The 15,405-nt window shown below is 40.8% G+C and overlaps 1 protein-coding gene across 10 annotated transcripts in view; it reads right to left on the reverse strand.

Moving 5' to 3' along the window:
* Positions 1-15,405, reverse strand: part of MACROD2 (mono-ADP ribosylhydrolase 2) — an 861,442-nt gene that overhangs the window by 50,227 nt on the left and 795,810 nt on the right. For 6 of the 10 annotated variants that reach the window (XM_080587152.1, XM_080587161.1, XM_080587155.1 and 3 more), the window contains 2 exons: positions 12,730-12,813; positions 332-394 (listed from right to left, as the gene is read on the reverse strand). In XM_080587152.1, the coding sequence (XP_080443278.1) occupies positions 332-394; positions 12,730-12,813 (147 nt within the window). The remainder of the gene's footprint in view (positions 1-331; positions 395-12,729; positions 12,814-15,405) is intronic. The other 4 variants (XM_080587154.1, XM_080587156.1, XM_080587159.1 and 1 more) reach the window with 1 other exon arrangement.

A 15,405-nucleotide genomic window follows, 5' to 3' on the forward strand; every position in this document is an offset into this window, starting at 1 on the left:
CCCCTCCCCCCCCTTTTGTATTGTATGCAGAGTGCTACTCTGGCGTAGACAGAGAAGTAGAAATATTTCTCTCTAGTTAGAGGATCAGCTAGAGGTTATCCACTTTAAAGAGGGAATGTGGAGTTGATAGGTTAAAGAGGGAAATCTGTATTCCTGCATTGCAATTCATTCATTCATAATGAATGGAGTTGTGGTCTATAATTGGAGACTTGCACGAGCTCGGAGCTAATCTGGTGAAAATCTACAAATGTGTTCCCTCAGTAGCATTGATGAGGGTTATTGTTCCAGGGTGGATAAAACCTCAGAGTCCTTTAAGGAACTGTGCACTTACCTGCTTCTCGGCTCGGGCCCTCAGTGTCTTCCATGTTTTGCTTCTCCTCTGTGCTGTTACCACCTATCAAGAAAACCACACTACAATTAGTTATGATGCGTCTGTTTATTGGTAACAGCAGCAGCAATATTAATTGTCACCAACGCAGCTCAAACTGCTCATTTACAGCAAGGCCCTGTGATAAAAGGGGAGAGAGGAAAAGGTAAACTGAACAAATGGCAAACATAACCAGCTACATTTAAAAACGTCACATTTCCATCTGGGGAAGGGGGGTTAGATTAAAGATTTTTACCTTAGTAGGCACATGAGAAATATCTGTACACAAAATAAACATATCTTTCCCTAAACACTGTCTGCAACAGATAAAATTGTTGTTTGATCTTATTCTATTTATTTTCTAAAGATTTTTTTCTAGGATTATTTTCCTCCAGTAACATTTCCACAAGAGCCTTGAAGTGGCTGTGCTTCAGATTGCAGAACCTACTTTAATAGCTATGGAAGGTAAGAGGAGGAGAGGGAGAATTGCCTGAATTTTATTTTAAAGCAAAAGGCTCAACACCACTTAACATAAAGTATCAAAATGCATCACAAATGACTGCAAAGGAGAGGGCAAAATAAACCACAGTGAGATTGCTAGGATTTAATGCATTTCCCCCCTTTTTACATTCACATTCGTTCCCAATTTTCTCCACTACTTTGCATTCGCATTCGTTATCCATTTTCCTCCCTCCAGCACCCTTTCTGAAGGCAGGTACCAAACAGTGAATTACCACAGAGAAAAGTAATACCCTGGGGAAAGCCAGACTATGGACGTGAGACCAAGCTCTCTTAACCTTCGCTTGGCCCGCTCAGAAACATATCGGGAAATGTGTACTTTCAGTGATGGAGAACACTCTTTTAGCTTCATAACAACATTAGAGGCTGCCGTGCAGCAGGCTGGATCAGATGCGATGGCTGTGCTCCCTCTCTTCCAGCATGGCGAGAAAGACGGCGAGAGCAGCTGACTACCAGCCTTAATGAGGCATTTGAAAAACTGACTGCTGAGCATATACGCTGGGAGAAAGGAAATTCATTCCCAGGCCTGTAAATGGCTCGATAATGATACGCATATTTTTTGCTGTGATCTTTTCTGGCTCCTGGGTTTTTCTGATTACAGCTTCTCTAAAGCAACACGGTTGAAGTTCTTCGCGCTGCCACCTTGCTTTACTTAACACATGGAGCCTGTTGAAGAGAACAGCAGCAACCCAAATGCAATTAGGTGGATGGAAGAAAAACAGAGGAAGGGCATGTTTTTCAGAAGCAAGCGTGCATCTCCTGGTTGCACGCTGCACTCGGCTAAGATTTAGAGGCTGAGGTATGATGCTCGCGCTCTCTCCAGCAGGCAATACATCTCGGCATCCAGCAGATGGGACTCGTGGAGAAGTGTTTCCCGGCCAGCCCCCCACAGAGCCGCTCTCAGAAGAGATGGAGCAGGAGTTTCACACCCGGCCTGTGACCGGCGAGGCAGGCAGGAAACAGCTGATGGCCATGGCTCGGGCCTCCTGCCCGCCTGGTAGCTCTCCGCCCCGACTTTAACCAGCCTTAACGGATGGCTAGAAATAGTCGTTTCTTATGACATTAGTGAGCTCTAACCTGTAAAAAATTGCATTACATGGATGACCAAAAGGGCTTGATAAAACCAGCTGGGTTTTTCTCCCCCACTCCCTTTAAATCATTCTGCCTGTCCACGCACAATACAAGGACTGCACGCAAATCAGAAAGTTAGCCCTGCTAGAAGGCAAACTCTTCTCTCCCCCTGCCCCTTCTCTTTTAAAACACAGCTCTGGGACTTTGCAAGCTTTGCAGCAGACGATTAATAAATAAGGAAAAAAATCCTTTATGTCACCAGGCTGTGTTTCAGACGGATAAAGTCGTCTAGCTGGAGAGCTGCAGAAAGGAACAGTACGTTCAAGACAATACTGTAACAAAATAGCGCAGTGACACCTGAAAAATCTTTACCATTAAGTCAGATCGAAAGAGAGTATTGCATCACTGTTAAACACGCGGTGCCAAAACAGAAAGGATTTCATTATGGCCAAGTGCAACGTTTCGCTTCGCACAGAAGGACTTCATATTCAGAAAAAGCAGGTCAGGCATAAACAGTAGCTACCAATACATCACTGAAGATCATCTCAGCAATTACCTTACTGCATTCACAACGCAAAGCCACAACTCTAGATGATACTTGTTGCTACACCCATTATAATAAGCATGACTTTAACCATGAGTTATTTGGCTAAAATACAGTATTTAAGGGACTCATTCATATTTATTTCGAGGGACTACACCTTTTTTTAAAGTCACTTTCCCATACCCAACTTACACCTCAAAAGAAAGCTTAACAGGTCACCTCCTTTACCAGATTATTGGACAGTGCACATATTCATCAGTACATTTTGTCCATCCTAAGGCTATTATTTCACTAGGGGTTCACTGTTTAAAACTGGAATAATGGAATGATAATTACAGCACTGTATATTGGATTCTTAACACGTTTTCCATGTAACACTTCATTTTGTTCCTCTCGAAAGAAAAATGTAGAAGACTTTAAGCAAAAGTTTCACCTCTTGTACTCTGACCCAGTCTAACAGACTGACTGGACTACGACATGAGAATTAATCTTGATCAGCATACGGAAAGTACATGTTGTGCCTGCGAAGTGACTTTGCTAGAATTAGAGAAAGACAAACACTAAAAAATTAAGACCGGGCAACTGATCCTGAAGGCAGTGACTCGCAGAGCGAAGGGTTAAGCTCTGTTTGGCCTGGAGAACCTCTTCATCTCAGGAGAAAGGGAGGAAGCGGAGTAAGAACACACCGGTAAGAAAGCCAACTGTTGGCTGGAAAAGTGGCTAATCCCAAAGCATTTGACAAACATTTCCCCCCCCCCCCCTTTTTTTTTTTTCTAATGAACCTCTCACTAAGTGTCTTCTACTGAAGAGGCTTTCAGTAATTATTGCTCTCCATTGGAGCTGGGTGCTGAGAAAATGAGAAGGCTTTAAGTAGCACATGCTCAAGGCAAAGAACTGAAAACATATTTTAGAAGAGAAGCAAGCCTGTTTTTCACCATATTTTTATTCACCCCTGCTCTCCTTTTCTCCAGGCAGGAAAGCCAGACCCTGTGCATTTCCCTTGAGTCTTCCCCTTGATGTTATTAATACTAAAAATGTCTTTTCTTACTGGATGGCTTCTACAGTGTCTGCCATCCTTCTTTTTCCACTACTGCAGCAACTGGCGATTGCATTTCCTTTAGGTGAAAACTGTCCTCGCAATATCTGCTTTTTCATTATACTGGTAATTGAACAGCGATCTGTCACTCACTCCAAAGGAGATGGAAAAAGTGGCAAATGACATGTCGTGTCATTTTAGGCCAGCAAATGTAAATGATTTTGAGCCACACCAAAAGACAAATGGGAACATCTGTTTCTGTTCCCCAGCATGGCAGTCAGATGAAAAAACAGGACCTTGAGAATTACAGTAGCACGATACAAACAAAATAAGCACATCAGACACTAAAATATCTACTCCTGGCCATGTATTTTCCTTTCCTGTGCCAAGCTGACTACTGCAGAGCAGGAGCTTGCTCTCCCCTCTTGGCCTTTTTCTTTGGGATCAGCAAGGAAATTCTCCCCAAATGATATATACCCTCATTTATATTTGGTAGCAAACAGGCTAAGCAGCGATCAATCAGCACACTCAGCAAGCTGGCAAAGCAGGCAGCACTTCTAACTAAGCTAGAAAACCGGATACTCTATGAGCGTCTGCCCATTTTATGTTAAGGAGAGGTATTTAGCATGCACAGTGATATGCCAGCTGCAGGAGCAGCCCCAAAACGAAGCAGATGATATGACAAATAATAAGCCAGCAGTCAGATGGGAGAGGGCTGGGACAAGAACCCTGTGAATGTCCAGGGGACAAGCTCTCAGCAGCAGCAGCACCAGAGCAGGTTTTAGTATTCTTCCCATTTGCTCTGCCAGAGCCCGGAGGCGCATGGCTTTTTACATCTTTCACTGCTCTTGCGACAAACATGGCAAGTCAAAAATATTAATAGTCTGCTGGCCTCTTGGCTCTTCCCATTTCAGAGCTGAATGAGTGCCAGATTCTCATACACCTACTCCTCAGCAGTCCCTTTCTTCATAAGTAGTCAGAGACATTTTTAGAGCTAAGACTACAGTCAATGTCTCAAAAACTGGTGCAAAAAGACGTTTTCCAGAAGAAAACAGAATTACAGATAACATGCTTTTAGTCAAAGGAAGACATTCTGCCTAACCAGTCTACTTCTACCCTTCCAACATAGAAGTTATTAATAATAAAGTTATTTTCACTAGGCAGAAAGTAGTACTCTATTGGCCATAGAGCATCTACAGTCAGAGTAAGGCTCTTTCAGACTACCTCCTCCTTCCTAGAGAAGGAATAAATGATGCAGAGGGCCAGCGCCTGAGGGTCACATCTCATTTGTCCTTCCTGGATATGTGTGTGTGCATCACAACCCCAAGCACCGGCTTTGACCCAGTGACATCCTCGCGTGGCTCCTACTATCCCAGGAGCACCCCCGGTTCTCCTGGGGGCAACCAACCATGCAAATCCCCCATGGTCAGGCTGGCAAACCTCTCTCAAAGCAGGGCCATGCTTCTGTGACAAATGCGAACTGGGATCTGGCAGATAAGAGATGCCACAGTTTTGATTTGTCCTTTTTACAGCACAAAAATATTGTCACAGCAATCATACTAATGATGTGAAGGTTCTTCTAGGATAACAGGGAAACTAATTAATGAGAAAATTAAAAATACAGGCCCCGATCTTACAGCTGTTGCATTCTATGCACATGAGCAGATCTGCTGACTTCAGTGAAACTCTTAATATACAAAAAGAAAGCACACACAGATCTGTATATACGCTCAAGACCATACAGCCTGCAACCATTTTCAGGCTGTTCCAATGGCAAAATGATATCAGACATAAAACAAAAAGCAGATACACACAAAGGCCATTATTGTAGAACTACACATGCATTAAAATGAATCATTAGGGTGGTGGCCTGAGGTTACCGAACATTTTCGGTTTGCATTTTAATTTATTTTAATTAAATTATGATTTAGGTCAGTTTTAATCACTACTTGCATATAACCCCTGTAGGGTAAATTTTAGGAGGGGTAGTAAAGAATTATCTGCAGTAATTGTTTAATGGAGTTATGAGACTTATTCCCCCCTTGCCGTTTCAACAATGTTGCTCACTGCAGACACGGACCTGAATGCTCTGCTATCAATGCACTGAGCCTTGTGAGGCTGTCAGCCTAATAAATAACAGGTTTTCATTTTCATGCGGCATTTTGTCAAGAATTGTTGGGGAGTGTGGGAAAAGAATGAGAAAACTGCAACTCATGAGGATTATCTCAGAGGTTAAAAATAACACCATTGTATTTCACTGTTTAACATCCTGAGAAATATGGGAGCCTAATCTAAAGCCCACTGAAGTTGATAGGTGTGTTCCCCTTCCCTCTCTCCTCTGTGGATCACAAGGCAAGCAACTCTGCATCACTCTACCTTTGCTAGCTAGGGAAGAACCAGGGGACAACGTGTGGGCCAACAGCTACAGCGCCAAGCGAGGTGCTTAGAAGACAAAAGCACTCAGATTTCTCCCAACCCTCTTCATCCATAATGTTGCTGGGAATGTTGTGCTAGGCTGGTTTCTCAATGGATGTAATTCTTCTGCGTGACACATACCGTGATTCAGATTTTGCAACACAGGTGTCTGGCAAGAGACATCTGAAATTTCACTGCCAGAGATGTTGATCATCGCTATTTCTGACAATCTGCAACTGTGTCTGTTCAAAACAGATGAAAGCAGACATCTCCTGGAAGCCTGAGCTCTCCAAAACAACCGGAATATGGACGTCATGCCCTAGACACCATAAACAGTCCATAGGGAGGACAAAGATACAATTTGCACTTTGATGCAAAAAATACACAGAGTGCTGTGCAAGTATTCCTATTCATATATTGTTATAGGGTAGAAAATTGGACAGAAACTGCTCATGTGATTTGATGCGTGCTGAAGAGCAGCAAGCAGAGGCAGAGCTCAGAGCAGAAGGGAGGAGTCCTGACTCCCATCCCTACAGGCAGTTCTATTTACCAGAAAGAAAAAGAAAGGGACCCCATACATGAAGGTGCATGATATGATCATAAATTTTTCATTACTACGTCAATTTATTACCCATTCGTACTTTCTTGGTGTGCCTAAGAGACTAGGTAACCGAGCACCATTAAGGGCTGTGGCACAGCTTCTTCTCTGAGCCACAGGTAAAATAAAACATAAAAGCTATCTCATTTTTCCTTTTTTTTTTTTTTTTTTTGCATATAGTTCCTGATATCATGTGGTGCAGCAATGTAACAAAGTGAAGAAATGGATAGGGAAACCAGACAGGAGATCAAGCTTGCTAAAACATCACAAAACACGAACCAAAACAAGCACACTACCATTTTGCCTTAACATTTCAGAATTAAGGGACTAACTCTGTCTTCTGTGCTGGACCTGAACGATCACAATGCTTTACTGTTATTCACTTAACGGTTAGAAATGAGAAAGGAATTCTGTGACAGATGAGTCCCCTGCAGGTATGTCGGTTTGTCACTGCGTATAATTCTTCTTTGACAACATTGCATTAGTCAGTTTACTAACCTGGTATTTTGCACCTTAGCTCATCTCAGGAGAAAGAAAATCTGCTCTGATGCATGTAGTGTGAAAACAGGAATTGCAACTGTTTGCCTGGTACAGTTTACATACACATTCATCTGGCTGCGAAAAGAAACCCGAGCATGTAAATGGTTGAGGCAACAGGACGATGTGTCACCTGCGGAGGCCAAAATGAGCTGCGTTTTCCAAGCTGCCTCGTGTGACTGCTGCACAGCAATTTAATGAAAGAGTGGTAGCCACTTCAGCAATGAAAAGAATCTTCTAAGAGGGGGTTGCTCGGAGAGCAAATATGAATAAAAATACAGATAACGTCCTGTTTTTCCCCTGGTTAAGTGGAAAGTGATCACCTGATACTCTGAGAGCTGTAATCAGTCAAGACAGATGGTAGACTTCAAAACAAGAGTGAAAAAAGAAGCTATCAACCAAAGTGGATAGGGGTTAATAGCATCACTTTAAATATAACCAATCTACATTAAGGTGAAACATTTTACGGACATGTTTGATACACATGCTTCCCAGGGAATTTCATCTGTAGTACTTTATCTTAATTTAAATTTTTATTTAAGGATTTAGTTTGGTGGTAAAAAGAATGCAGTAACTTCTAAGCTACTTTAATAAGAAATAGCACTTTCAAGGCTGAACAAGAGTGTGTGTTTTTGAAGCATAATTATGTGTCTAGATGTTCATTTCTGGTATATTACGAGTGGAAAAGAAATTTATTGAAGAATATTACTGCCCTGTAGGATGTAAGGAAGAAACATAGCTACAATTTCTCAAATGATAAAAGAATTGCCTGTATGAATCAAGTAACATTTTCAAACTTAATCAGAAGCCGACTCCTGTTAAAATTAATCCATACCTTAAAGAGACAATCAGGGCTGCATAGTATTAGAAAGACCATAGGAAAGATGCTTTGAACATTGCTGTGCAGGGCTAACATGCCGCAGCTGTTGTAGATGCCTCCCCAGCCCCAGGGAAGGAGCACAGGCCCCAGCACTGCTGACTTTTGCCAGTGCATACACTCTATCCCCCACTCCATGAAGCAAGGCAGCGAGCAGCAAAGCTGCAAAAATCATGGTATAGAAAGGAGAAGCAAGAATGGGAAGCCTTACACTAATATTGCAAATAAGGGATTAAACTGTAAAATGAGCTTTATTTTCTAGTCCCAAGACTATGCATTTTTTGTCGCTGGACAAAAGCTTTCTTGGTGAAGGGATGAGGTGCGAGGATGTCTCCTCCCTCTTGGTGAGAATCCTATCTCATTGCCATGACCTGCTGAACCAAAGAGTTGTTGAGATAAGATGGAACTCCATTTAGCCTCATTTCTAGCGCATACTCAAATCAGAAGACTGGCATCTGTAGATGCAGCATGACTGGAGTGAGGCAGGAGCTTGCTAGTGAGCCCTGACTGCTGACGCTGCTGAACATTTCAGATGTTTGATGTTGCCCTTGAAAGCTCTGAGGTTGGTAGTGCAATGACCCCCATCAGGCAACAGAACCAACTCTACCAACTATCCTAAAGGTGATTTGTGTTCAGTTTGATCCTCCTGACTTGGCTTATCCATCAAACCGTTCTCCTTCCCACCAGGAGAAGTGAAAGCAGGCTAAGTTCATCCTAGATGAGCAATTCCAACAGACCAGCTCCTCACACCTATGCTGGGCCTCAGCTGAGGTGACTGTGCGAGACCAACAGGCTATCAATCTGTCAGAAGAATCCAGTACTTCGTTCTGGGAGGAGCTGAGGAGAAAAGGTCAAGCGAGACACCTTGCAGAACTCCACTTCTGTCTCCACATCCCTCAATGGAGAACAAGTAGGATCCTGACCTTGGGAAGGCACAGAAATGGCTTTTGCCACATGGATTGATTGGCTTTTTCCTGGAGGAGGACAAAGATCAGGCATTTATGCTGCCGTTATTGGCTGTATTAGTCATCTTTGATATGACATTGATCAGCTGCAGGCCACAGGGGAATAGATGAAGCAGCTCTTGGGCAGGCTCCATTTTATATCTCACTGAGAAATCCAGAAGGAAGGAAATGGCAAACAGCTATGCTTCTCCCAGCATCAAGAAAATCTACTGCACACCCCTCAGTGTTCAGCACGCATAGGAGGCCATTTGGGGACATAAAGAGAAATAAGGAACGTTTTAAAATTCATTAGATTGCTTTAAAAAGAGTTTGATTTTGCTTGGTAGGGATGAGTAGGATGAGAACACGTGACCTTTGGCATTCGTGCTAGCTCATGGCTGCTGTGCTAAGCACTATTTTGTTTATGTAATTACTTCATCCTTGCATTATGAAGCTAGTGAAGACATCCCAAGCTTGGTTTAGTGCAAAAAAATAATAATCTATTCTTCTAACTTCAGACTTTATAATCGCTTGGTCAATGACCAAGGGAAAAGCAAAATCACCACTGGCTGATTTTACCCACCCTGCAGGACCCAGGGAAAATAAATAAATAAATTACACTGCATGTTTTCACATGTAAAACCTGAAATACTGCAGGGAACCTGGCAGTAAAGAAAGTTTCTCTGTGTATCCAGCATATTCACTTCTTCAAATACAACAACTGACAGGAGAATCGGCTATGCAGTTCACATTTGCTTTTCGCTATCAATGGTCTGAATGCAGAAAACAATATATCTAATAGCATAATAACAGACACCATTAATACTTTAGAGGTTCAGTGTAAAATTGCTTTCATTAGCATGTCAAGTGTTTATTTTAGCTTACTGCAAAACAAGCTCCTTACATACAGCCACTTATCCGACTTTCCTTGATTGCGGAGAGGGTAGTAATGAAGGAGCCTACTTTCCGCGATCTTCTGTGGAGACTTTAACACACACTGAAAAGATATTGCTCCATTACCTCCAGCCAATGAACCCGCTTGGCATGCTGTAGAAAATATTACTGCAGAAATATTACTGAACCTGGTAGAATAGTTTTTACCAGCTGCCACGAGGGCACGCATCTCAGGGTGGCGGGAGGCTGCTAAAACAGCAAGCTGTACTCCCACTGTCGGTCTAAAAGGGCACTGACAGCTATGTAGAGGCAAAAATATCTGGTGCTTCCTTTGTCTCAGTGTATATTTGCTAAATATTTTATACCTAGTCATGGCACCAAGGGGAAAATAATATATTGTGTTAAATGTAAGTATCTTTGGACTAGCTTTTATTGCTAAAAGCTACTTTTTTTCTTTCTTTCTTTATCTCTTTTCTTTTTAAAAAAAAAAAAAAAAAAAAAAAACTTTGGGTACATAAAGCATGTTAACTACCTGAAGGTTAAAACACTCTGAACACAAAGCACTTGTGTTTCACCATGAGGAAAATTCAGCAAAGTTGACCTCAGACAGAGTTTGGCTTTAGTGTGTTTTATCTGAGACTGCTTACATGCATTAGGTATCCAGAAATCTTACAAAAAAGACTTCTTTACTTCCTTGGAAGTGAAGCCAAACCCCTACCTATCTAAACAAAATCATTCATACATGCGGTCACGCAGTTCTGGTTCATGTCACGTATTCACAGCTTTTGTAATTGTCAAAGCTGCACGTTAACATTGCTTTCAATTAGTCAAAACCAACAGCTAATAATTAGAACAACAGAAACTAAGTCCTATTCTCAGACAAATGTGTGCAAATCCCATTTACTTAAATGGAAATGACTCACAGGTGTGCTGCATTAGACTCTGGCCACTCTGCAACTTTATAGGAATTCAGTGTCTGGAGCCTAGCTGTGTGATTCCTCTTCAAAACAGAGGCACAGGTAATTCCACCGACATCTGATCCAGGTTCCCCCGCACCTCCCTCCCCAGCAAACGCTTTAATTACTTTTTTTCCCAACACAACAACTCAACAACTCTGAAGTCTAAATTGAGACTTTCAATCCTGAACATTATAGGCCTGATTTCTGCCTAAGGAGAAAAGGACTCCGTCACCTGCTAGATTAAATTCTGCAGCAGTGATTATGTGTTACAGGCCTCAACTCTGCATCAGCAAAATCTACTGTGCAGCATCAAATTCAGGGAGTTCAGGCATTTTACAGCTCGAGGGTAATGCAATCATTCTATTGCCATGCTATTTACTTCGCCCTTCCAACACATTTGTTTGTATTCCACAAAGTGAACTGTAGGTCACCAGGAAAACATTGACAGGAATAGTAAACTAGGGGACTGAATTTAGTAAACCACAGAAATAGTGGAACATCGGTTCTTTTTCCAATGGAAAGAAAAGTTTACAGTTTTCCGACACTTTTTCCCCCCTCCTCCTCCTCCTTTTTCTTTTCTTTTTTTTTTTTTTTAAGACACTGATACAACGAAGGTTTTTAGTAGCACTCATATATACATATATATATATATATATATATCATAAACTCTATTATTGTTTTCCCAGTTCAGGAGTATGGAAAATGACACCATGATCCCACAGCCCATTTAGCCTGCATACAAATCGATGTGTGGTTTGTCATCACGGAATTCTCTAATCCAAACATAAAATTGGTATTTTAATTTCAGTTGGGTTTAGCGCATCATGAAAGCAAGCATGAAAGAAGACCAGTCAGGATGAGATTTCTTGGGTCCCCCCCACACCTTCCAGGCGATGACAGCTATTACTTTAAGTACTTGCCATTAACAACCAGTCACAATGTTAGTGACAGGATGTTACTAGCAGTTACTTAAAGTGATAGATGTTAACATTTTTCTGCTCTTTATGACTCACACTATACCCCAGTCAGAATATTTTAGGAGCTGAAAGCACAGTGCTAGGTCAAAATGATGAAGAACATGGAGCCACCGGTTGAGGTGCAGAATGAGATGTGTCAATTTAGGAACATTAGGTCAAAGAGAATCCATGATAAGGAACTGTCATGGATTAAAGATTAAGGTTCTTCCTTTTAAGTATTCCACCTAAGGGGAATTCTGCAGCATGTGGGCATTTTGCTCTTCCGCACATAGAACAGCAACGTCAAACTCTGCACTCTGAAAATTAGTCTTTGATGTTAACATCTTCTAGCAACTCTCCCAATGAGATACACATTAGAAAAGATACCTTGATCCGATTTTTAGAGTGACACAGACTGCATTTGGCTCCGTACACATGGACTAGCTGCCCTGTGAAGACTGGAGCGCAGAAAAGCACTCTTTCCAGAGCACTGTAGGCACAACGTTAAGCATCTGTGACTTCTGACCATGGAAAGATGTAACGTACTGCGTAAGATTTGAAGCCATAAACACTACAACTGGATTGGAAAGGGATACAGCAAAATTTTCTTGTAGAGAAGGAAAGCAAGAATTATATTGTTCTGTGTATTGCTGTGGGTAGTTGATTTACCTGAGCAGCTTAAGCAACCAGAGTGACCCAAGCACTGCACAACATGCAATCATTTTCTATTACTTACATAAAATCAGAACAGGTTAGAGATAAAACAGCAACAATTTCCTATTTTATATCAGCGATAATCAGTAAAAATACCATTTGTAATTCTGAATCTACCGAGATGAAATACACTTTGGAAGAATTAGTGTCTTGATCTAGGTGAAAAGGAACTTTCCAAGTGTGTGCAAAAAACATTCTTAAATAAAACTATTCCAGTTCTTTCACAAGAACTCAGGATAAACTTTTCCCCCAAAACATAAAATTGATTAATAGCTCTGAAAGCTGTCAGACCACCTACCTTCAGCATCATCTTGCAGTTCCTCAGGCTGCTCTGCTTTGCACTTTGTGGGAGATGGAAGCTGGCCTTTTTGTTCCAACCCTTCTTTAAAACGTTAAAAAAAAAAAGAGAAAATATTACATATATGATTTTGAAACTGTGGTATCGTATCGAATTTTACTATGTGTGACATTGCAACCGTGAGTACATTTTACCTCAGCACTCCATCCAGTGCCTGATGCCTACCTTTCTATTATGAAAATTAATTACTGCATCATCAGCTATAAAAGGATCGTAATAGCTATCTTTCAGCTTGGACTGGACTTTCCCTAACTTTCACATGTGGCAGTGAAGAAAGCTCATGCTAAAATGACCTGCTTCCTTACAGGCTCTTAATCTCTTCAGAAATCTAAAAACAAAAAAACAACAAAAAATATTTTTTCATTTGTAGTTTTTAAAGTAATATATATTATACTGCATTTTGGAGCTGAGGAGAAATAATCTGAATGAAATGATTTTTCTGTCTCAGTTCAATTCTCCATTCAGTGTTATAACATGGCAACAAATTAATATTGACTGAAATTAGTAATGAAATGAGAGGTAGGGAAGCAAGTTTGATAGTGAAGTAAAGTTAGGGAAATGAAAGTTTGAGATAGAAATGTTCTGGTTGGAAAAAAAAAAAAAAGCTTTCCAACCTGCTAGCAACAGGAAGATAGAGGAAAAGGAAATCCTTCTAAGCAGAAGAGTAACTGAGGCCAGTGAAGTTTAAGGTTTTCCCTATTTGTAGAGATTGAAGTTCACATTATTTAAAATTAGTTGGTTAAATTCTAAAGATTATGAGGTTTTCTACAGCATTTTCAGAATATTTTGTCGTCTTCACATAAACATCAAATCACATCACTGTTTGTTTGCTAAGACAGACTTCAAGGCATAAACTGGTTGCACAGAAAGTCTGTTAGCACAAAAAGGGGGCCAACCTGGAAATTAATCATAAAAAGTATTTGTAAATTAAGACATTTAATGAAAGCAAGCTCACTAATTGGAACATTCTTCAGTGTTGCTTAGCCAAAGCCTGGGCTGAAAGAAGAGAATGGCAGACAATTAAAACTCAATTCCTTACATATATTGAATCTATATATAATCTATTCAGCAGAGATGGGAAAATGACTTTCTGTCATTTGACTTTCCATCAGACCTCACAGTTCCTTACGGTCAACTGAGGGCTTGGGTGAAGGAAAAGCCTAAAGAAAACATTTTTTGTTTTTGCTGGAAAGAAATGAATGCTTGTAACCAGGAAACTTAGGAAAACATATGACCTTGCTTGATCTAGCCTTATTGCCATGCTGTGATAAAGTATTACTTCAAACTAATTACCTAATTAGCAACTGGGAAAAAAAAAAAGAATTTACACGTGTGTTATAAATTGCTTCACGTTGGGAACCCTCCCATCTCTTCTGCTGTCATGCATACCCCATGCAATAATCTACGTATGTCACTGGATTTGTAAAAAGCTCTCAGCAATCAGATGCCCAGTTTCTCATAGAGGAATTGGCTCTGCTAACAGCTGTAGATATTATCCTTCAGTAACCTTCTCCTGACCTCACACAACTACACATACATAGAACCAAAGTGCTAAAGGTTTCCAAACACAAGGTATGAAAGAAATGAGGAAATGGACCTTGCAATGTCAAAGGGAAGATTGTGCTCTTTTGAGAGACAAAAAGGAAGCAAATCATTTGCTCCATATGGAACCTAGGAAACGTTCACTGGTTATTCTACTGTGCTTAAGTCCTAAAAGAGTTGCCATGGATTTAGAAGCCAGCAAGAGTTTACAAGAAGTCACAGCTCAAAATGTCAACAAAACTGGAGATCTACATGTGAACAATTACATTCAATTTCACTTGCTTCATTTTAAGGAATGAATATTACATTTCAGCCCCTAAAGTCCAAACTGAATACTGTCAAACTTGTCAAAATATCGTAAAAATTGCTTCCAGCACAGAATTTCTATATCATTGTAGAATTCCATATAGCTCAAAGCACGAAGGGCCCTTAGTGATCAGTAAATAAGTGATGTGCTGTAAAGCGGAACATGCTTTGAGGTTTGGCTTGCTATCAGGAAGTAGACCTGTCCTGGCAGCACTTAACTTAGGACCACGTTCATGTCATCACCTTGGTTCATCTGAATTTGAGATTCAAATACAATATTTTGAGGGAAACGAGTTTTCAAGTACTAAGCAAGTACTAAGATCAACTTCTAGGCTGCTGAGAATGCAAAAGTAACCACAAGAAATACTGTGGGGGAAAAAGAAAGGCAAAAATACATGAAATACACACTTGGTCAACACTTTTAAAGGGGTTACTGAAGAGCAATAGTGATGTTCAACAAGAACTTCAATACAAAAGAGAGATTCTGAAAATAACCAGGCTTTTAAAGATTTGTTCCTGCCAACACTCTCCCATTCCTTTCAAAAATAACTTGAATATTTATAATGGACCATATTGATGTATGGACTCTTTGGTTCTAATGCCATTCTGCACTACCTGCTATTTTCCCTTTTTTGGTTGGCATGAATTCACAACAGGGGACTGAATCAATAGGAGTGTTTCAATCAACACTCACCCCTGTGATGATGAATTTTATCATCTAACCAATCTGTGAGACTTCCTCCAGGCTCCCAAGTCAAATGTCAATCA

This window comes from Anser brachyrhynchus (genome assembly GCF_964034855.1).
Source record: "Anser brachyrhynchus genome assembly, chromosome: 3".
Lineage (NCBI taxonomy): Eukaryota > Metazoa > Chordata > Aves > Anseriformes > Anatidae > Anser > Anser brachyrhynchus.